Source organism: Ranitomeya imitator, chromosome 1 (genome assembly GCF_032444005.1).
Source record: "Ranitomeya imitator isolate aRanImi1 chromosome 1, aRanImi1.pri, whole genome shotgun sequence".
Taxonomy (NCBI): Eukaryota; Metazoa; Chordata; class Amphibia; order Anura; family Dendrobatidae; genus Ranitomeya; species Ranitomeya imitator.
The window spans coordinates 849,675,249-849,699,736 of NC_091282.1; the positions used below are offsets into that span (position 1 = coordinate 849,675,249).

Consider the following 24,488-nt stretch of genomic DNA (forward strand, 5'->3'; position numbering starts at 1 on the left):
CGGCCGTAAAACAGAGCACAGCGGTGACGTCACCACTGTACTTTACGGCCAGCTGGCGCTCAGTCAGTGCGGGAAGCTGACGGCGAGGGGACAGACACCGGAATGTAAGTATGTGGTGTTTTTTTTTTTTTACCAGGGTAAACATCGGGTTACTAAGCGCGGCCCTGCGCTTAGTAACCTGATGTTTACCCTGGTTACCAGTGAAGACATCGCTGGATCGGCGTCACACATGCCGATTCAGCGATGTCAGCGGGAGATCCAGCGACAAAATAAAGTCCTGGACTTTCCCCAGCGACCAACGATAAGCAGGGGCCTGATCGCTGGCCGCTGTCACACAACGATTTTGTTAACGATATCGTTGCTACGTCACAAAAAGCAATGATATCGTTAATGATATCGTTATGTGTGACGGTACCTCAAGTCTGAGATGGTTTAGTGACTCCTGCATTCAGCAGGGGGTTGGACACTATGACCCTGGCGGTTCCTCCAACTCTAACATTCTATGAAATAGCCATCAGTTTTCCTTTCATTGGAGAACGATCCATTTTTTTTTTCCTTACTGGACTAGTTTCAAACGGGACAAAACAGATGGCAATTTAACAGATCCATTTTCCATAGACCAATGGAAAAAACCAGATCCAGTTGAAATCAGTTTTTTTTTAGCAGGATAAATAAGTTGTGTCCGCATACACTTTTGTTAATGGATTGCTGCTGGATCCATTCTAACTGATGATTACTGGACATGTGAACATAGCCTCATGGGATACATCCTTGGTTTCAGGGTCTCTCGTCCTACATCATGCTGTGTTCAGAGGAGGTAGCAAAGACCTGCGGACAGATTCCCTTTAGAGCGGTATTTTCAGCTCAGACCCTTTTGGTATATGCATGTATATGATAAATGTCTGACAGATGTAGGTCCCTCTGCCGCAGGCAGATTATAAATGGAATGAGCGCATTTCACAGTCCGTTTATGGCCCACAATGCCTGTGCTGACCATGGGTCTCTCATGCATCTATGAGGTTGTAAGTTTGGGTCGGGAGACACGCCGAGCATTGCAGGCTGTATATGGACCGTGAAATATGGCCTTAACGATATAGGACCTGGGCCTATATTGGGTCACCCAGTCAGGATGCAGCTTTGAAGACTTGGTATTATACTTATTTTGTTACTTCCAAGAACAAATGTGCTTCATATTTACTGTTCAGTCGACAGGACCATTAGCAGGCTTTTCTTTTTCAGTACATGTGTGTTCTGCAGAAAGTTTTAAGTTGCGTTTTCATACGTATGCCGTTTTCTTTGCAGCAAATAAGACACATGGTAACTTTATTCTAGAAGTCACTGCCATTAGGAGGCTCGATACACAATTTCGTATCCCAAGAGATTAATATTTACAATTTATAATGTTACACTTACATAAGCTTCAAAGAATTCGATATTCCCTCCAGACACCTCAACTTTGAACTTCATGAAAAACAAATAAGATGTTCCCAGCGGTCTACCAAGATAAAATAGAAATTAAATCATTAGTAAGAAAAAACAAAACCTAGCTGAGGGCTAAAAGAAAGGGTTGAGGCTATGATACGTTACCGCCATACTGAGCAAGAGAAATATCTGCTCTCCTCATCTACTCCAACACTTATATGCCATTTCTGTAACAAAGCAAAGCAGGACACTGAGTATTAGGGGAAATGTTAGTGATGGGCGAGCGGATAAGGTGTTATCCAAGCATGCTCGAGTGCTAACTATCTACGGTGTGCTCTAATACAGAGGTCCCCAACTCCAGTCCTCAAGGCCCACCAACAGGTCATGTTTTCAGGATTTCCTTAGTCTTGCCCAGGTAATAATTGCATCACCTGTGCAATGCAAAGGAAATCCTGAAAACATGACCTGTTGGTGGGCCTTGAGGACTGGAGTTGGGGACCTCTGCTCTAATACTATGCTCAAGTCTCCGCGGCTGCTCCACAGCAGAAATACATGCAGAGATTACCCGTGTGTTAGGCAATCCCTGCATGTGTGGTGGCTGTCAAACAACCGCATGTCATAACATCACTAGTAAATATGGCATCGGAAAAGCTATGGTTATTTAACCCCTCAGTGACCAGGCCAATTTTTACAATTCTGACCACTGTCACTTTATGAGGTTATCACTCTGGAACGCTTCAACGGATCCCGGTGATTCTGATATTTTTCTCATGACATTGTACTTCATGATAGTGGTAACATTTCTTTGATATGGCTTACTGTTTATTTGTGAAGAAAAAAAAAAATTGGCAAATTTAGACAATTTTGCATTTTTCAAACTTAATTTTTGTACCCTTTAATCACAGAGATATGTCACACAAAATACTTAATAAATTACATTTCCCACATGTCTACTTTACATCAGCGCAATTTTGGAACCAACTTTTTTTGTTAGGACGTTATAAGGGTTAACAGCTGACCAGCAATTTCTAATTTTTTCAACAAAATTTACAAAACCATTTTATTTTTTTTATTTTTTTAGGGACCACCTCACATTTGAAGTGACTTTGGGTGTTAATATAACAGAAAATACCCAAAAGTGACACCATTCTAAAACCTACTCCCCTCATGGTGCTCAAAACCACATTCAAGTTTTTTAACCCTTCAGGTGCTTCACGAGAACCAAAGCAATGTGGAAGGAAAAAAAAAATTAACTTTTTTCACAAAAAATGTACTTTAGACCCAAACTTTTTATTATTTTCATTTTCACGAGGGTATCAGGAGAAAACGGACCACAAAATATGTTGGGCAATTTCTCCTGAGTACGCCGATACTCCCGTACGTGAGGGAAAGCCACTGTTTTGGGCACATTGCAGAGCTCAGAAGAAATCAACGGCGGGCACCATGTTGCATTTGGAGACCCCCTGATGTGCCTAAACAGTGGAAACTCCCCAATTCTAACTCCAACACACCACAACCGTAACCCCAGCCCTAGCCCCTAACTGCAAAGAATGGAAAAAAAACACATTTTTTAATTTTATTATTTTTCCCTAACTAAGTGGGTGACAAAGGTGGGTTTGATTTATTTTTTTATTTTTTTTGATCACTGTGATAGGGTCAGTGATCAAAATGAACCAATAGGAAACATCTATTGTTGCCGGGTACCGGCCGGCAGATCACGTCGGGTGCACTGCGCATGCGCCTGCCATTTTCTTCCAGGAAGATGACGAGGAAGACCAGAGGACAGAGCCGGAGGGTCTGGGGATGGGGGGGTTTGGGGAACCCCATTTTTCTCTCCTTTGATGTGCTACATCATATCAGAGGAGAGAGAGATAGGAATTGAAAATCAGACTTTGTTTTTTAATCATCACAAGACTGGGGACGGTAAAAACCGACCCGCATCATGTTCTCTGGGGTCTCAAATACACCCGGTAGCCGAGACCCCGGAGATTTTCTGACGCTGGGGGGAGCTATACACTTATTTCTCAGTGCCATTAAAAAGCGGCGCTGAGGAATAAGGCTCCTTAAATGCCGCTGTTAAAAGGCGTATCGGCGCTCGTTAAGGGGTTAAATAAGAACCACACACGTAGCAGTGTCTCTCCAAGGAGCAAAAGAACAGGATGCATCGTGGAGTTTTTAAAGGCTTGTTATACAAACCGTGTATGCCATCATAGGGACGACTTTTGATAGTTGAGAATGAATCTGTCATCAAGTTTTTGCCACCTAATCTAAGAACAGGTAATGTGGAGACAGAGACCCTGATTCCAGCGATGTATCTCTTCTGTGCTGCTTGCTGCAGATTTTATAAAAATCATCATTTTATCAGCAGAAGATGATAACTAGAGGGCTAATAAACCTGCTGCCATGTAATCCTTCTATATTCATCAGCTCTTTATAACCCCCACCACACCACTGATTCTGCCTATGCACAGTGTACACAAAGCTGGTATAGGCAGAATTATACCGAGCCCTGCATTCAGAGAGCCAGTAGATCTGTAGCAGGTAAAACCGTGATAATCAAAACTGCGGCACCCAGTAAGAGATCCCTCACTGAAAGCAGGGTCTGCTCCCCTACATCGTGCTGTACCAATCAGAAGCCGCGACGTCATTACTCAGGTCCTAAACGCGCTCATTTTAAACAAAGAAGCCTGCCGGTTACCCGCGGTGATGTCCAGGGGCCGCCGGAGAGGTGAATATGTCAATATTTTTTATTTTAATTCTTTATTTTACACATTAATATGGATCCCAGGGCCTGAAGGAGAGTTTCCTCTCCTTCAGACCCTGGGAACCATCAGGATACCTTCCGATACTTGGTGTCCCATTGACTTGTATTGGTATCGGATATCGGTATCGGCGATATCCGATACTTTTCGGGTATCGGACGATACTATCCGATACCGATACTTTCAAGTATCGGACGGTATCGCTCAACACTAATCATAGTGAATACTTTTCTGCCCAATGATGACAGAAGTATTCTGGGAGTGATACCTTTATTAGCTAACCAGAAAATAATATGTTTGCAAGCTTTCAGAGCACAGTGGCTCCTTCTTCAGGCAAGATTACATAAGAAGGAGCCTCTGTGCTCTGAAAGCTTGCAAACATTATTTTCTGGTTAGCCAATAAAGGTATCACTCCCAGAATACTTTTGTCATCATTGGTCAGAAAAGTATTCACATTGATTTTTCTGGCTAACACGGTACCACAATACAATTTGTTACTGTACATCAACAAACAGAATGCTATCTGGAGGAAACAACTAACCACAAGGACTTTTGACATAAAAAAAAAATGTCATCCAGTAATGTCCTATTTCATTGTCATGTTATATTACAAATTATTGCAATTTTTCACTATTTTAACGACAATATAACTATATTAACAACATTTTGTACTGGCAAATATATATATATTAAAAAAAAACAATAAAAATCAACATATATGCAATTGTGGTAAACACTCAGATTTTACCACAAAAAAAATAAAAAAAAATAAAAATCACTAATTAACCCAGTATTGTATACTCAACAGACGATGGCTCCAGAGCCAAAATCCAGTTCATGTCTGAAGAATCTAGGAATTATCTCAGCCACTGGTAGGAGATTATACACCCGACTGACAACGCACCACTGCACCCCATCAGCACAAACCCTTAATTTCCCAAACCTGCCCAGAGAACAACCCAACGGGAAGTGTTCAGTGCACTGATGTGAGTGTATAACACACCCACCAAGCGCCACCATAACCCTTCTATTACGTAGCCATGGTGTGCCCTGTCTGGACATGAACAGGGCGGCCGTCCGTCAGAGCCATGGTGCAAAGGCACAAAGGAAAGTCTTAAGGAAACCATGAATTGTAGACTAGGAGATTCTGGCACAAGCCCTGGCGTGGGCAGATATAAGAAAGCACAGGAAATGGTTCGGGAGGTGAGCGCCAGTATAGGACGTGGCATGCCTCGTAGGGAACAAGGATCTGCTGCCCTAAGTACTACTCTTCATTTTGGCGCCCTGTTTTAGTGAAGGCAGTTTTTTACTTCCTGAAACGCTGTTGAAGGATGAAGATGTTCCAAGCAAACATTCTTTTTTGACAGTGGGCTAAAGGCCCCTTCACACTAAGCGACGCTGCAGCGATACCGACAACGATCCGGATCGCTGCAGCGTCGCTGTTTGGTCGCTGGAGAGCTGTCACACAGACAGCTCTCCAGCGACCAACGATGCCGGTAACCAGGGTAAACATCGGGTAACTAAGCGCAGGGCCGCGCTTAGTAACCCGATGTTTACCCTGGTTACCATGCTAAAAGTAAAAAAAAACAAACACTAGATACTTACCTACCGCTGTCTGTCCTCCAGCGCTGCGCTCTGCTTCTCTGCTCTCCTCCTGTACTGTCTGTGAGCCGGAAAGCAGAGCGGTGACGTCACCGCTCTGCTTTCCGGCTCACAGCCAGTACAGGAGGAGTGCAGAGCACAGCGCTGGAGGACAGACAGCGGTAGGTAAGTATCTAGTGTTTGTTTTTTTTTACTTTTAGCATGGTAACCAGGGTAAACATCGGGTTACTAAGCGCGGCCCTGCGCTTAGTTACCCGATGTTTACCCTGGTTACCAGTGAAGACATCGCTGGATCGGTGTCACACACGCCGATCCAGCGATGTCAGCAGAAGTCCAGCGACGAAATAAAGTTCTGGACTTTATTCAGCGACCAACGATCTCCCAGCAGGGGCCTGATCGTTGGTCGCTGTCACACATAACGATTTCATTAACGATATCGTTGCTACGTCACAAATAGCAACGATATCGTTAACAATATCGTTATGTGTGAAGGTACCTTAAGAGGATTCGGAAAGATTAGAAGGAGCTTTGGTTGGATAATCAAAGTGGCTATCCAAGAATAGACAACCATGGCTGCGCCACCATGACCATGGGTTGTACCTAGTATTGCCATCCTCCATCAAGTTGCAACAACAAAAATCCATGTTTAGGGGTGACACTGTTCCTGAAAGCCATCTTTCCCCAATCCTGGACACCCCCAAAAGTCACTGAAAAGAGAAACGATCCTTGCGCCGTGGTGGTAGACCCCAATCTCAGGGTCTCCATTGTGGCACCAACAGGTTTCTCGGTCACAGTGCAGTTAAAACGACAGGTTTTATGAAGAATAAAGTTAACCTATTATTAGATTTTAGTGTTAGGCTTTTAAAAATAAAAAGACCCAGAACTTTTTTTTACTTTCCTGTTTATTATTCTGTGTGAGGTTTTTTTGTTGTTGCAGGGCAAGCAGTATCGTTCACAGGCATCATATGACTCTTCATTCCTTCATTGGGACACCTCAATGCTGGTTATTTTAGTTTTTGAAATGACCTCTACATACATGGTAGTACAATATATATTTTCTTTTAAAAAAAGCAAGTTTCTTTAGAAATATCACTTATTTTCCTATTTCTTAAACGTGGTTTTTTTTTTAAATTTTTAACCCTTTATTGACCCTGCCCTTTTTAGTTTTTACTCTGTTTTTCGCTCCCCATCTTCCCAAAGTCATAACTTTTTTATTTTTCGGTCAATATCGCCATGTGAGGGCTTATTTTTTGCGGGACGAGTTTTACTTTTGAATGACACCATTGGTTTTACCATGTAGTGTACTCAAAAATGGGAAACAAATTACAAGTGCGGTGAAAGAGAGTGACTGCAGATTTGTAGTTCAAGACCAGACAACCTCTTTAGGAAACAACTTGGTGTGGCACATTTTACTCACTGCTGATGTATGAAGACAAATGCCTTATGCATGGAAACAACAGACGTATGGATTGCATATGGATGACAGGCAGTGTTTTCTGGATGAAAATGAGACATGCTATACGCTCGTGTGAACTTATAGTTATATGCCATCCCTCTATGGCTAGGTCATCACTTTATACATAACTAGATGGTGGCCCCATTCTAACGCATCGGATATTCTAGAATATGCATGTCCACGTAGTATACAGCACAGAGCCACGTAGTATACAGCACAGAGCCACGTAGTATATTGGCCAGCCACGTATGTAACCGGTTAAAAATAAAAAATAAACATATACTCACCCTGAGGGCCCCTTGTAGTCCTGTCACCTGTGTGCGGTGCACAAGGCAGCTTTCAGTCCCAGGATTGGTATGAGCGCAGGACCTGTGATGTCGCGGTCACATGACCGTGATGTCATGGCAGGTCCTTCTCGCATACCATCCTTGCCACCGGAACCTGCCGCTTGCATGGAGCGGTCACCGGAGCGTCGCGAGGAGCGGGAAAGGCGGCGGAAGGAGAGTATATAATGATTTTTTTTATTTTTAATTATTTTTAACATTAGATCGTTTTACTATTGATGCTGCATACGCAGCATCAATAGTAAAACGTTGGTCACACAGGGTTAATAGCGGCGTAAATGGAGTGTGTTACACCGCGCTCCAGTAACGCTGGCATTAACCCTGTGTGATGGCTGACTGGATGACTGGAGGGGAGTATGGAGCGGGCACTGACTGCAGGGAGGAAAAAGCGACCATATTGCCGCCGGACTGTGGCCGTCGCTGATTGGTCGTGGCAATGGTTTGCCACGACCAATCAGCGACTTGGATTTCCATGACAGACAGAGGCCGTGACCAATCAATATCTGTGACAGACCAGACAAAGACAGACAGACGGAAGTGACCCTTAGATAATTATATAGTAGATGGGTATCACACCCCTGAAACACCCACCAATCATGAGAATTAAGGGTCTCAAAGAACTGGTTTAGCATTGCGCCCTCTTCTATGTTTTATCTAAGAAGATGGGCCCCAGCTAAACAGTTGTGCAGGGAATAATAGTGGGGGAGGGGGAGAAGGTGTGCAGCAATACTGAGCTCTGTGGATCCTTCATTCTCAGGATTGCAAATGTCAAATCCTCACTACCCATAAATAAGAAAATCTATTGGAAGATTCACATTGTCTTTTCCTCAGGAGAGCACTAATCCTGGAAAGTAGTGGTACGCCCCTGAGGACTCCAGAATAAAGGCATGGTCGCGCCACTGACCTTAGCCGAGCCATCTCCAAGACTGAAACTCACCTCGCCGGGGCGGTGATGTGACAAGTGTCGCTGGCGCCTTAGTAATCCAGGGCTTCCTCTCCATGTTCAGTTTGTCCGAAGGTGAAGACAGTGACGCCAGTGCTGATTGGGCGCCAGCATTACATGAGACAACACCACATGGGGACCCCAGGGCCACAAGTGCGGACACCGCTGGAACAGAGCCAGCACAGGAGGGGAGTGTAGGCTTATTATTTTATCGGCGACAGACGTTGAGTTTAAGAAGGGCTTGTCCAAGTAGTGGACAACCCCATGAAGCTATAAAAATTAAAAATTCCCCCCATTCTTGAGAACGGAAGGAATTTTTAAAAAGAGGTAAATTGCAAAGTTGATCACTTTTACAAGCATTTTGGAATTTTACCCTTTAAGAACTTGAGAATCACTTGAAGGATTTTATTAGATCAATACAGTCCCATTTCTGCATTCTCTTACCTCATTTGTACCTCCCTGGGCTGCGTAATGAAAACTGCAGGAGAAGTCACCCTATGGAGGAACAAAAAAAAAAAAAATTAATAAACCTAAAAAACAAGCAAAGCAACCATAAAAAAATAAAAATCCTATTCTTCAGCACAAACCTTTAGTTAAAAACACAACAGGTCTATGGTATGGATTGGCTTTGTCTAAAGCTTTATCACAGATGGGTAAAATACAACCAAGTAGTTTTATTAACCCCTTCATAATGGAGCCCTTTTTCGTTTTTGCGTTTCTCTTTTTCGTTCTCCTCCTTCCCAGAGCACTAACTTATTTTTCCATCAATATGTGAGGGCTTGTTTTCCTGGGGGGACGAAAACGAGACAAAAATTCCAAGTTCGGTGAAACTGCAAAAAAGTGCAATTCCCCAATTGTTGTTTGGATTTTTCTTTTGCTAGGTTCACTAAATGCTAAAACTGACCTGCCATTATGATCCCCCAGATCATTACGAGTTCATAGACACCAAACATGTCTGGGTTATTTTTTTTATTTAAGTGGTGAAAAAAAAAATCTAAAGTTTGTTAAAAAAAAATAAATTGCGCCATTTTCCGAGACCCTGAAAAATGGAGATGATATGGATCTGGGACAGGCTAAGGCCCCTTTCACACATCAGTTTTTTGTCAGTCGCAATCCGTCGAATTTTGAAAAAAAACGGATCCAGCGACTGATGCCGCCGGATCTGTTTTTTCTCATAGACTTGTATTAGCGACGGATGGCCTCACGTTTCATCCGTCATTCACCGGATCAGTCGAAAATTGTTTGTCCGGCAGCCGGAGACAATGGACAAAGTAAAGTTTTTTGTGTCCGTCGAAAAAACGGACAGCAACTAATCAGTCGCCATCCGTCGTTTGCTAGAATGGAAGCCTATAGCGCCGGATCCGTCAAATAATGGATTCCGGCTACGGATTACATTTTTTTTTTTTAAACGGAGCATGTTCCAGTTATTTTTTAGGATCCAATTAGCCGGATCAGCTAGTCGGATCAGGTGAAAAAACGGATCAGTTGTATCAGTTTTTCACAATATGCGACGGATCCGTTTTTTTTTTTCAAAATTCTACGGATTGTGACTGATGGCAAAAAACTGATGTGTGAAAGGGGCCTAAGGGCTTATTTTTTGCATGCTGAGCTGACGTTTTTAATTACAGTATATCATTTTGGTGTGTATAAGATCTTTTGATCCCTCGTTATTGCATTTTAACGCAATGCTGCGTCGACTAAAAAAAAAAAAAAAAAAAAACTAATTCTGGAGTTTTGACTTTTTTCGCAATGCCGTTTACTAATCGGATTAATTCCTTTTATAGATCAGGCGATTCTGAATGCGGCGATACCAAATATGTGTATGCTTGATTTTCTTTAATGTTTTATTTTGAATGGGGAGATAATAGATATAGATATTTATTATAATTTTTTTTTTTTTTTTGCATGCTTCAGTCTCCATGAGAGACTAGAAGCTGACATACCCCGATCGCCTCTGCTACACACAGGCGATGATCAGATCACCTTTGTGTAGCAGAAATGCTCAGTTGCTATGGCAACCATAGAGGTCTGCTGGAGACCTCTGGATGTCATGCCAACCCATCAGTGACCTGCGATCACGTGACGGGGTCACCGAAGGGCAGGAGTTAAATGCTGCTGTCAGCGATTGACAGTAGCATTTAACAGGTTAACAGCTGCGGGTGGATCACGATTCCACCTGCGGCTGTTAGAGTCACATGTCAGCTGTTCAAAACAGCTGACATTTGATGACGGGAAAGATGTGGGCTCGGAGCTGGATCCCACATCAAAGGAGGAAACACAACATGTGCCGTATGGGGTTAAAAAATATAATATATACATTTAGATACTGACTGCTTTGAAATTCAATAACTAAAAACCTTTGTATTTTTGTACCTCTTTTTCAATGGAAGCGTGCTGCCATTTTATTTATTTTTTTATGTTCCCCCATACGGCAGGGATGGCATTTTCATATGGTTTCGCCTGATTCATCAAGTTGTAAACTTTTTGTTCAAATATATCTGTCTCCCCCTGGATGATGCTGTGTGTATCAGACATTTTTGTGCATATTTTGCAACATTTTAGTTGAACGTGCAACTTTGTGATCTGAATTAATAAAAAAAAAAAAAAAAAAAAGCACGAGAAAGGTAAATGACCAAAAGTAAAGAGTCATTTTGCTTTTGTGCAAATCCATAAACCATTTTTGAAGATTTTGGCACAAATACGTCAAATATCACAAGAGACAAGTGACTTAAAAAAACAGCCAAACAAAACCTCCGTAAAAGATGAATAGGGCCCCATGTGCCTAGCTCAGACTGTTTTATTCATTATTTTGGCCTTTTTTTCTGTTCTAAAGGTTGATATAACAGAAACCGGATGTACCCCACAATAATCAATGGAGCCCCTCTGTTTCGGTTTGCATCTGTTATAGTTTTTTTTTTTTTTTTTTACTTTTTGCATTGTTCAATAGTCTCTCACCGGTGGACTGACTTAGACACGCGCTTCCTGTAAGCGCGTGTTAAATGCCACCGTCCGAGATTGACAGCGGCATTTAACTAGTTAACGGCGGTTGGATCGCGATTCCACCTGCGGTTGTTGCGGGCACATGTGAGCTGTATATATCAGCTGTCATGTCCCCGGAAAGGTGTTCCCATGAACGTCAGCTACAGGCTGGTCTTTGTAGAAGTGCCATCATGGAACACACAACGGACCCTCAGTACCCGTCTTTTACGGTAACCTGTTGGGGCATCATGCGGGGGGCCGATTAGTGCGTGGAAAAGTGCCTGCCCAGCTTGTGTGAATTAAATACCGCTGTCACAGATTAAAGGGGCTAACAGGAAAGGGTGGGACTGAGCTAGAGGCAGATGATGGCTGTGCAGCAGCCATCACCAGCCAGCAAGGATGCAAGCTCCGTTCATGAAGATGCATCAAAGACGTGGACCCGACAATTGGAATACTATGAATCTGTCAGAAAGGGTTAACTCTGATCCACCAATCACAATAGTGGATGTCACAGGAGACACTGCTGCTATTCCCATAGATCCTTCAGTACAACAGAAAGTCCCAGCGCCCAGGATAACATTTGCAAGATTTATCATTTTACATACCGTATATATTGATTGTGATATGGGAAAAAAAAAAATATTGCCAAAAAAATAATAAAATAAACAACAACAAAAAACCCTACATATAACAAAACCCTGATATAAATATTAGGATCTCTAATGACACATTCCCGAGACATTTGGCAAGAAATTTGGAGAAATAAGCGAGAGGTTTCCTGACATGAGAGTGTGTCCGATACCGCAGTGCAGCGAGAGGGGCTGGTATAAGACGCTGATCACCGATTTAAGCCGTGTTCACACGGTCAGTATTTTACATCAGGATTTGTAAGCCAAAACCAGGATTGGGTGATAAATGCAGAAGTGGTGCACATGTTTCTATTATAGGGTGGGGCCTGCCGAATTGTAAGCATTATACACAGTTGGGGGCTCACTCTCCTGAAACCCCTTAACCTTCGTCCGGCTGAGTAGGTACAATTGTAACTATTCCGTTTTAAAATTGCAATAACTTTTTTTTTTCGAAAAGCCGTAGAGGGCTGAAATTTCGTGACATCTCTGCAGTTTTGGTCCAGAATATATTGGCCAAATTTCAATAAAATATATATGAAGGTACAATTGTACCTCTGCAGCCTGTTAACGTAAAATTATGCAGCCTGACGAAGGTTAAATGTTTGCTTCGCTCTAAGGATATGTTCACACAATGCGTTTTTTCTCTGCAGTAAAAAACTTTTTGCTGCGTTTTTTTCCATGTACATTTGTCTATTGTGCATGCTAATAAAGTTTAGTCCCCCCCCCAAAAAAAAACAAACAAAACAAATCTAAGGGCTCATACCCACTTGCTAGAAAAAAAAAAAAGGTCCGTAATCTGGACCGAAAAAATTGGATGCAAACTATGCGATTGTCATGCAAGTACAATGCGATTTTTAATCACACCATCCGTTTTACATCCGTATGACATCCGTATGCAATGTGTTTTTTTTCTCTGCAACAATTTTTACAATCATTTACAGGACCATTTACAGTGTTCTATGCCACAGAATGGTAAGGTATCTGTAAAAAACGGATGGTCCGTATTCCGTCCGTTTTTTTATTGCACCCATTGACTTGCATTGGCGAGACTCACAGACTCATGCTGCGATTTTTTTTGTCAGTCTGATTTTGGCTGAGAAAAAAAAAAAAACGCAAATGAGATGTCACCTATTGAATATCATTGGTCCGACAGCAATCCGATTTTTTTATCGGATGACACTCGTCCGTTTTGCTCGCAAGTGAGTATGAGCCCCAATTCTACTTAAGCCAAGTTCACACAGGGCGTTTTTGCTGCATTTTTTTCTGCAGCAAAACCTGATTTCTTTGCAGGAAAGAAACAGACAAAAATGCATGTTTTGGTGCATTTTTGGGTTCGTTTATCTAGCAGTTTTGGTGCGTTTTTTCATGCGTTTTTGGGGGGCTAACTTGTGTCTTTGTGCATGCTAATAAAGTTGAGTGCCCCCAGAGAAAACAAAAATACTTCCTGTAGAACCGTACCTCTGGATCCTTTGAAAAGCCGGCAACTCAGCCGCCTCGTAGGATAGAATAGAAATATACACATACATATATTATATATTAATATATACTAATATTAAATAGATAGAAGAAAAGTCGGTAATTCAGCAGCTGCAGTAATGTAAAATTCACTGAAGGAGCCGACAGGATAGAAGAGACGGATTACATACGGTAACTACATATAGAATAGGTAGATATATAGAGGTCAGTGACAAATACAATTAGTACAGTGTGTGTGCGCAAATTACTGGACATGTATTTAATAAAAGATTATTTTTTGGAAATAAAATGGCGTGGGCTCCTGCATAATTTTCGTAACCAGCAAAGGGAAAGCCAAAGGGCTGGGGGACGATGTTTATAGCTTAAGAAGGGGGTAATACCCACTGAGCTTCCCAGGCTATAATATCAGCTCACATCTGTATACTTAGCATTTACAGGCTATTAAAATGAGGGACCCTAAAAAAAAAAAAATGACATAGGATCCCCCTATAATAACCATCAAAGGCTATGCAGACAGCTGTGGGCTGATATTAATAGCCTAGGAAGGGCCATGGATACTGGCCCCCCAGGCTAAAAACATCTGCTCTCAGCCGTCCCAGAAAAGGTGCATCTCTAAGGCTACGTTCACACTAGCGTTGTGCGCCACTGCGTCGGCGACGCGACGCACAATGCACCGAAAAACGCGTGCAAACGCACGCAAAAACGCTGCGTTTTGACGCGTGCGTCGTTTTTTGACGAAAATCGGACGCAAGAAAAATGCAACTTGTTGCGTTTTCTTGGTCCGACGCTAGCGTCAAAAAAGACGCACGTGTCGGAAAACGCAACAAGCAAAAACGCATGCGTCCCCCATGTTAAACATAGGGGCGCATGACGCGTGCGTCGCCGCTGCGTCGCCCGACGCTAGCGCGACGCACACTAGCCGAACGCTAGTGTGAACGTAGCCTAAGATGCCACAATTCTAGCACTTAGCCTTGCTCTTCACACTTGCCCTGTAGCGGTGGCAAGAGGGGGGATAGTTGGGGGGGTGATGTCACATTTGTATTATCCGGTAACATCAAGCCCCGAGGTTAGTAATGGAGAGGCGTCAAAAAGATGCCCCCATTACTAACCCCATAGTCACATTATAAGAAAAACAGAGACACCCAGAATAAAGTCCTTTAATTGAAAGAATGACAGACTCCTTTAATAATCTCAATAAAATCATCCTTACGACCTCACCTAATTCCGCCGAAGCCCTCATTCTCCTGTAATAAACCAAAAATAATAAAACAACAATGTACCATACCTGTCTGTCATTGTGTCCCATGCGGTAATCCATGTTTGGGGGGTAATTAGTTTTCAAACTGGATGGTGCCAAGATGCGACCACCCAGGCTGAGAATCACTGGTGAATGAGCAGCTGAGAGCTCAGCCTCAGTGACTATTACAGGAGAACGAGGGCTTCGGCGGAATTAGGTGAGGTCATAAGTATGGTTTAATTGAGATTATTAAAGGAGTCTGTGTCATTCTTTCAATTAAAGGATTTTATTCTGGGTGTCTGTTTTCTTATAATCTGACTAAGGGGGTAATTAATGGGGGCGTCTTATTGACACTTCTCCGTTACTAACCTAAGGGGCTTGATGTAATCGGACAATACAGAGGTGACATCAACCCCACTTGCCACTGCTACAGGGCAAGTGGGAAGAGTCGGGCGAATCTAATAGATATGCCTTTTCTGGGTGGTTGTGGGCTGCTATTTTTAGGCTGAGGGGGCAATATCCGTGGCCCCTTACCTGAGAATACCAGCCCCCAGCTGCCTGCTTTAGCAAGACTGATTGTTAAAAATGGGGGGACCCCATGCCATTTTTTTTAAAATTATTTATTTAAATAATTAAAAAACACAGAGTGGGGACCAGTGCCGAAGCTGACAGCAGAAGAATGCAGCCCCCAGCTGTGAGTTTTGCTTGGCTGGTTATCAAAAATAGGGGGGGAACCCATGCAGATTTTTTTTTTTTTTTACAGCACAGGAGTCGGCTAATGAATACTCTCATCAGCCACTCCTGCTCTCGCTGTAATTAGCAGTAGCAGGTGTCAGATGCTGGGAGCTGTAGTCCCATCAGCTGATGCCAGTTACCAGAGGTAAACCTTACACCTCCGATCACAGCTGAGTGCCCCCGCTGACTTCTGACAGCGTGGGAACCGTGGCTCTCTGACCGGCGGGAGACGATTTCCCCGCAGATCAGAAGCGGTGATTGCCGTGTTATCATGCATATGACAGCGAGTCAAACACTGTAATGTCGGACCCCCCATTCAAGTGCATGGGGTTCGGGTCCACTCTGCTGGATGGCAGGTTGTATGGACGCATCATGCAGCCTGCCATCTAGAGGTAGCAGAGCTGACTGTGAGGTCACATCCGGTTGTCCTTGACTTTTCTGGAGCAAACACGCTGCAAGAAAGAAGTCAACCCGCGTATTTGCAGCGTTTTTTCTCCATCTATTCAAGTCAATGGGTGAGAAACGCTGAAAGTAGTGACATGCTCTAGGAAAATACTAAAACCCTATGTGACATATTTGTCTATACCTATGGTAGATTTTTACCTATGCCTATGGTAGATTTTTTTAGTCATATTTGTCTGTATCTATGCCTATGTATTTGTCTATACCTATGGTAGATTTTTTTAGTCATATTTGTCTATACCAATGGTAGATTTTTTACAGTGTGCGGGAAATCCGCGATTCCGCAAAATTAATGAACATGTTTTTTTTTGCGGAAAAAAAATCGCAACATTTGCACAAGTTTTGCGGATTTACATTGAAATGATTGGGAACCATATGTAAGCGTTTTTTTCACGTTTTTACTGAACGTGTGCACATAGCCTTACAACTCCCTTCTCTGTGTACCTGAACTGAGAGAGGGAGGGGGATGTTTTGAATGAGATAATATTAAGGCTAGGTTCTCATTTCGTTTTCGGGTGAGCGCTAACAGACAGCGTTGCACGGCGAAATTAACGCCTTGCAACGCGTCAGTTAGCGCTCCCATTGCCAGCAATGTTAAAGCGCGTTGCTAGCGCGTGCCATTTTCGGCACGCGCTAGCGATGTGCCGTTCTTTTGTGGCACGCCTCGGACGCTGCTTGCAGCTAGCGCTAGCGGGGACGTTTAACGCGACCCCTAAAAAGACATTGCATTAGCGCAATCCGCTAAACGGATTGCCGTAACGCAATGAGAACCTATCCGCCTAATATTGTCTACCATGAGATAGTTTATAAACCCTCCTCTCACACATCCAGTACCCTAGCAACCACAGAATGCAGATAAGTGGACATGCTAGCTGGGGCATATCTGAAGTCAAGCTGCAACACCAGGCTCTCCCATCATCACTTTGGTAAGTATTACGAATAACGGTTTTGAGCTCCGTTTTTTTTTATTGGAATATGTTCATATTAGTACAACAACGTTATCTTCCAAGTTTCATTAGGATCTTTTTAGGGATTCAGTCTTTATGCGCCATATTCTGCCATACCTATGCCTAGTGTGTTATCACTGTTGGAAACGGAAAAACGGTTTTGAGCTCCGTTTTTTTTATTGGAATATGTTCATATTAGTACAACGACGTTATCTTCCAAGTATCATTATGATCTTTTTAGGGATTCAGTCTTTATGCGCCATATTCTGCCATACCTATGCCTAGTGTGTTATCACGGTTGGAAACGGAAAAACGGTTTTGAGCTCCGTTTTTTTTATTGGAATATGTTCATATTAGTACAACGTTATCTTCCAAGTTTCATTAGGATCTTTTTAGGGATTCAGTCTTTATGCGCCATATTCTGCCATACCTATGCTTAGTGTGTTATCACGGTTGGAAACGGAAAAACGGTTTTGAGCTCCGTTTTTTTTATTGGAATAAGTTCATATTAGTACAACAACGTTATCTTCCAAGTTTCATTAGGATCTTTTTAGGGATTCAGTCTTTATGCGCCATATTCTGCCATACCTATGCATATGGTAGTTTTTTTTCTAAAGTTGAATTTTTTGAATCTATTTTAGCTTTCCACTTCACTCTATTTAAAAATAAATTAGCGGAGGTTAAACTTTAATTGCGTTTTCAACAAGGCAAACCCATACATTTCTCTCTCTCTCTCTCTATATATATACTGGACCCGTTGAAGCACATACCGTGCGAAACGGCCGTCATCCACACTCCACCTCCGCACCCTCCTGCAGACCTGATGTCCTAACGGATGTTTTGTATATTTTTCTCCAATAAAGAGCACGATTACACAGCTTCAAAAGGGTGAGTGCCGCACTGTGTTCTTTTCTTGTTTCATTTAATTTACTGTGGATTGCTTATCAGTGCAGAGCACCGCACACTCAGAGCAGTCGTGCCACCTGTGTGTTTTTCAGATATCCTTCAAAGAGTCAAGGTCCATACTGATTTGTGCTTCTCTAGTGCCGTCCACTGTTCATTCTGTGTCTTGGTTGTAAAATTTCTATATAGTAACTTTAAATTTGAAATAAACACTGAATCCCTAAGAAGAACTTGATGCAACTCTGAAAATAAGTTTGTCATTAATATGAACTTTTTCCAGCAAGAAAAACAAAGCTTAAAAATGTAATTCTGTTTTCAACAATGTTAATTCATACATTCCTATATAATAACTTTACATTTCAAATAAACAGTGAATCCCTAAGTTTATCTTTCTCGAAAATTTTTGCCTTAGGCCGGCGTCACACTAGCGTGTTTTACGGACATATGAGCGGTGCGGAAAATACGGATTGCATACGGTACAATGATTCTCTATGGCCCAGCTCCTATCTGCCGTATTTTACTGATCCGTATTATACGGTCTTCTACGGCCGTAGAAAATCGCAGCATGCTGCGTTTGTCACCGTATTGCGCAAAAAATACGCCAATGAAAGTCTATGGGGGCCAGAAAAATACGGATTACACACGGACCAACAGTGTGACTTGCGAGAAATACGCAGCGGTGTAAGGCCGGCGTCACACTAGCGAGTTTTATGGACGTATGAGCGCATAAAATACGTCCGTAAAACACGCCTAACAAACGTCCCAATTATTCTCTATGCCCCTGCTCCTATCTGTCGCATTTTACTGATCAGTATAAGGCTGCTTTCACACATCAAGTTTTTTGTTTCAGGCGAATTCCGGCTCTTCCGATAAAAAACGGAATAGAAAACCGGATCCGGCCAGCATTCCTTCCGGTCTGATGCCAGATCCGGCGTCAAGTCGATTCTGGCGTCTGGAAAAAACGTCTACTGTAACGTTTTTTGTCTCCGGCGAAACAACAATGCATGTCTATGGACGTCGGAAAGCGCCGGATCCGGAAAAAGTCGGATCCGGCGGCCGGATCCAGCTTTTTACACTGAGCATGCTCAAAAAACTTTGATCAGCCCCCTGGACTATATATAAAGCAGGGCCATGAGGCCTTCAGCCATTTCCAGCCCAAAAGCAGAAGAGCCAACACCCTGCCACGAGCCCAGAGCCTGCAGCCATGTCTTCGGGGAGCCCTCTTCCTCCTCGCCGTCAACGCACAGAGGTAAGTATGAACCTAAGGTGTGTGTGTGTGTGTGTATCATGTATTTTTTTATCTTTCATCGTAGGAAGTTGATGAGGCTGACTCCCCAGGAGAAGAGGTGGTCCCCGAAGGTGAGGGAAGGGGTGGAGAAACACACGGAGAGGGCTCACAATTGGTATGTATCTGTGATGTATTGCGGAAACACACCCTACACTACACACAAAACATAACACTAGATTCTTACAACAAAATACATAGAAACTGATACTTTCAAACCTCACACAACACATATAAAACATATATATCACATGGCACACAACACATAGAATGGCTACCAACAAGCACATAATTTTTTATTTTTCTCTTCTAGAGTTCTGAATCTGGTGCTCAAACAATAGGTCCTTACAGTGGCTCCCAGGGTCGTCGGCGACATTCACGTGGTGGCGGCCGCCGTCGTGTAGGTTTTTTGTTATTTTTTGGGTGGAGGTTAGCAATGTTTCAATTTTGTTGTTAATTTTTTTCCCCCTTTTCAAACAGGTTTCACAGCGTGCTCCAGATTCGGACGGTGAGGAGGTCGGCCTTGACATTGACCTCCTCATCGATCTTGTCAGAGACAGGGAGCCGTTGTGGAATATGGGTGACCGCCGCCATGCTGATCTCTCAGTGACCCGTCGACTCTGGGGGCAAATCTGCTGTGAACTGATACCGAGGTGGGAGGACCTAGATGTTCAGGCCCAGATTCAAGAACGTAAGTATCCTCAGTTCAGTTTTGGTGATGCATTCTAAAATGCTGTTTCTTTTTTTAATCAGATAAATTTTTATTAAGGAAAATCAATGATAACAAATGACATCAAGCTGTTATTCACAGATAATCATATATTTTATGAACATAACTCCCCCCCCCCTTTTCCCTCCCTTTCCCCCCCTTCGAGACCCCTTTAATGCTTTCCCAAATTCCCATCCGATATTCCTTCCCCAATTCAAATACAATTGTATAGTATGAACATCATCTATAACATTATGCATCCCCCCCACAATTCTAATTCCATTTTATCCATGGCTGCCAAATCTTTTGAAATACATCTAGTTTATTTCTCTTATAGATACTTTTTTCCAATAAAATTATATGGTCCGCCTGCGTAAGAAAGTCTCGTCTAGTCGGAGGGTCCTACCTGATCCAGAACCGAGCTATCAATTTCCTTGCTATGAATAACAGTCTAGCAATCACCAGTTTAACCATAGAGACCGCTGCTATTTCTTCCACATAACCTAATATACAGACCAAAGGGTCTCTGGGAATGACGCACCTATATATCAATTCAATCCGATTCAATACAACTGTCCAGAAGGCGGACAATCTAGGGCAGTGCCACAGCACGTGTAACATGTGTGCCCGTTCCTGCGAACATCGTGGACACTCGGAATCAGACCTCAAACCCATCTTGAACAGTCTATCGGGAGTTCTGTAAGCTCTATGAATCACGTATAATTGAGACATCCACCCAGGTTCGCTCATAGAGATCTTAGTCACATATTCTAAAATAGATTCCCATCTATCATCATTTATCTCTCCCAATTCAGCTTCCCATTTCACTCTAGACTTGATGGGATGTTTGGCTAGAAGGGTGAATAATAAATCTCTATACACTTCTGAAATTGCCCCCCTTGTCCCGCTGTTCTCCAAAATGGAAGCCAGCGTGATATCAATCTGGATCTCAATAAGTTTTTTCCGACATTGCGACCGATACGCATGCTGAATTCTTTTATAATGATATAAATTTAAATGTGATAACTGGAATTCTGTTTGTAACTCCACGAATGACCCATTAGCTGACCTATCCTTCTAATTCCTGCCTCTCTCCAGGGCACAAATCCTTCCATTTGCTTAAATTCTTGTAAGTTTATATTATCCCATATAGGTGAGTATTTGGTAAGGCCTGTGACACCCCTAATCTGTTTAACTTTTTACCATACCTTATGAATTAGAACAGTAGGAAACCGAGAACCCAGTTTCAAAAATTGCCCCCCTTCCAAACTCTCACCCAGAGGCCATTTTCCCCATCAAATAACTCAAACTACTGGGCAATTGCCCCTTTCCCATCTCCTCCCCCCATCCTCCAATATGCTGGCATTGTGCTGATAAAAATATACCCAAGGGTTAGGGAGCGCCAAGCCCCCTTCCGCCTTTGGCCTCTGCAAAGTTTCTTGTTTAAACCTCCCCCCCGCCCCCCCCATATTAGTTCGTCAAACAGCGATTTCTAAAATGCTGTTTCTAACCAAGTTGTCTTTCTCCTTTTTTAACAGGTGAGCGGATTGTGAAAAGGTGGCGGTCGATCAGGAATCGCTTTAAGAAGGAGTTCAATAAAGACATGCGGGCCCCCGAGTGGATCTGGAGGACGCAGTAGCACGTACAAATACGCAAGGGCCCTGTCGTTCCTCAGGTCAACCGAAGGTAAATATTACCCACCACATGCACTAATGTTTTACATGTCTAACCTCTTTTGCTCTTTCAGCCAGGGCCATGCAATGACAGAATATTAATTGTTTGTTTCTCTCTTTTTCCACAGTACCGTTGGGAGCACTCGGGAGCCTGCAGCACAATTGAACACTTCTGGGGCAATCCCTCAGGAGGCCGCCACCGAGGGACACTTTGACAGTGAGGAACCCTCTGAACCTTCCCACTCTGAACCTTCCCACTCTGAACCTTCCCACTCTGAACCTTCCCACTCTGAACCTTCCCACTCTGAACCTTCCCACTCTGAACCTTCCCACTCTGAACCTTCCCACTCTGAACCTTCCCACTCTGAACCTTCCCACTCTGAACCTTCCCACTCTGAACCTTCCCACTCTGAACCTTCCCACTCTGAACCTTCCCACTCTGAACCTTCCCACTCTGAACCTTCCCACTCTGAACCTTCCCACTCTACTGATCCCTCTTTCCCATCCACGAGCGCTGGAGCATCCTGGCCGGTTCCATTGCATGTAGCTGCTGGTGAGAACATAGCGTTTCCTGTACCCCACCCCTCTGCTGCAGCCACCTCTAGTACACCTGTAGCATCGGGGCGGTTTCGCCAGAGGGGTCAGGTACATAGTTATGCTCCCGAGTTCTTGCACCTGAACGCATCGTTCCAGAACTGTCTGAAAGTTTTGTCTGAGCAAATGGCTGCAGGATTCAATTTCATAAATAAAAGTACGCTCGAGATGCATACACTTCTGGTAACGATGCGTTCAGAGGCAAAACAGTCACCGAACAACACTTTTTTTCAGTCGGTGCTTGAGCAAATGGAGACGCTATCTACTTCTCAGCAGATGCAAGTAATGGAATCCTGCCAGTCTACTCTAGCGCTAATTGCCTCTAGAGCAGATAGTCTTTCCAACCATCCTCCAACTGGCCCCCCTTCCTCCACTGTCCACCACTACAGCCAGTACCATCCTCCTGACCTGTATCATCAAACTGACCGTGCCCCATCCCGCCCATCTCGCCATCATCCACATCGTGCCCCATCCCAACAGCCACAACACTTTCAGCGTTCCCGTGCCCCTTCCCACCAGCCACACCACCAGCCCCGTGCCCCTTCCCACCATCCACACTACCAGCCTCCCGCCCGTGCCACTTCCCACCCATATGATGATCCTGACCCATACAACTTCACATCTACTTCATCCTCGCCTCCTCTCCCTGCCCACTTCCAACAGACTCTAATCACCCTCTTCCCAAACATCTTCTACACACATCACTCATTCTGCCACCCAATCCTCACAAAACATTTCCTACACCCCTCCATCCTACCAAATTTCTAACCCCAATCCCACTTTCTTGTCCACCCGCTCAATAGCTTTCTCCACTCCTTCACCCCTAACCGTTGAACATTCTCCACCACCATCACATTCCTCTCTCCACACTCCCACTGTCGAAGTGTCCCTATCAGACAGTGCCTCCGATAGTATCTCCACCCCGACGTATGAAAACATTTAGTTAGCCCTTTTTTAAGCGTGTTGTTTAATTATGTTAATAAAACTTTTTGGTTGAAAACTCTCTTGTATTTATTCTTTAGGGACAAATAACACTTTTGTTAAACAAGGTTTATTGGTAACAGTAGTACTTTGGGTAAAACCCAAACAGATGCACATCTTGGTTTAAAGATAAACTCAAACAGGTACCCAACATTGATAAAAGGTAAACCCAAACAGGTACGCAACATGGGTAAAAGGTAAACCCAAACAGGTACGCAACATGAGGGTAAAAACCAAACTGGTACACAACATGGGTAAAGGTTAAAGTTATTACTAGGTACATACAAAGTGTTTAAACGCTATCATCCTGCCAGTGTATTCTTCCTTGGGGTGAAAGCATTAAGCTACTTACTGGTAGCGGCATTTTTCAGAGGCCCATGACAGCACACGAGAGAGGGGATCCGCCCTTAAGGAACAGGAAACCTACAGATACAAAAGGGCGGCACCTCTCCCCATGCATCAGTTGTATTTCAGAGCCTGAGAGGACTGCCGCGGTTAGTGGTACACAAATATACATTATATACATTTGAAACAAAATAACCCATTATTGTAATAAGACACCATACGTGAGATTTACATATTACGCTATATACATATCAGGAAGTGCTACCCCCACGTGAATAGGGAGGGAACTAAGGGTGCTGTCATAGGCCTCCGAAAAATGCCGCTACCAGTAAGTAGCTTAATGCTTTATTCGGACTCCCATGACAGCACACGAGAGATTTACAGAGATGTAAGCTACCTTAGGGAGGGACTATAGATTGTAGCACCCTTAACCCAAAGGAAAGATCAGAGGAGGACCCCAAATCCAACCGATAGTGTTTAAAGAAAGTGGAAGGGGATGACCATGTGGCCGCCTTACATATCTGCTCCACTGACACTCCAGATCTTTCTGCCCAGGATGACGCCATGGCCCGGGTGGAATGTGCCTTTAGGTTCTGCGGAGCTGGCCCCCCACCTGCTGTATAAGCTAGAGAGATAGTTTCCCTAATCCATTTAGCCAGTAAATATTTCGATACTCTAAACCCTTTCCTTGGACCTTGGAAGGAAAGAAGCAGTGCTCCATCTTTCTTCCAATTATCAGTAGCTGAAATATACTGAAGAAGAGATCTCCTGACGTCTAACGTATGAAGCTCCTGCTCTTTAGGATTAGAGGGATTAGGAATAAAGGACGGCAAAACTATCTCCTGTGATCTATGGAACCGTGTCGCCACCTTTGGCAGATATGCTGGGTCTGGTCTAAGGACTACTCTGACAAGATTTCAGTGTATGGAGGAGCTCTGGAAAGTGCCTGTATATCCCCTATCCTGCGAGCTGAGGTTATGGCGATCAGGAAGGCTGTCTTAAGT

General features: G+C 43.4%; 1 protein-coding gene across 1 annotated transcript in view; it reads right to left on the reverse strand.

Moving 5' to 3' along the window:
- MYDGF (myeloid derived growth factor) overlaps positions 1 to 24,488 on the reverse strand; it is a 48,712-nt gene that overhangs the window by 12,704 nt on the left and 11,520 nt on the right. The window contains exons 2-4 of the mRNA XM_069741424.1: positions 8,974 to 9,024; positions 1,588 to 1,649; positions 1,414 to 1,495 (exon numbers count right to left, since the gene is read on the reverse strand). Coding sequence (XP_069597525.1) covers positions 1,414 to 1,495; positions 1,588 to 1,649; positions 8,974 to 9,024 — 195 coding nt within the window. The remainder of the gene's footprint in view (positions 1 to 1,413; positions 1,496 to 1,587; positions 1,650 to 8,973; positions 9,025 to 24,488) is intronic.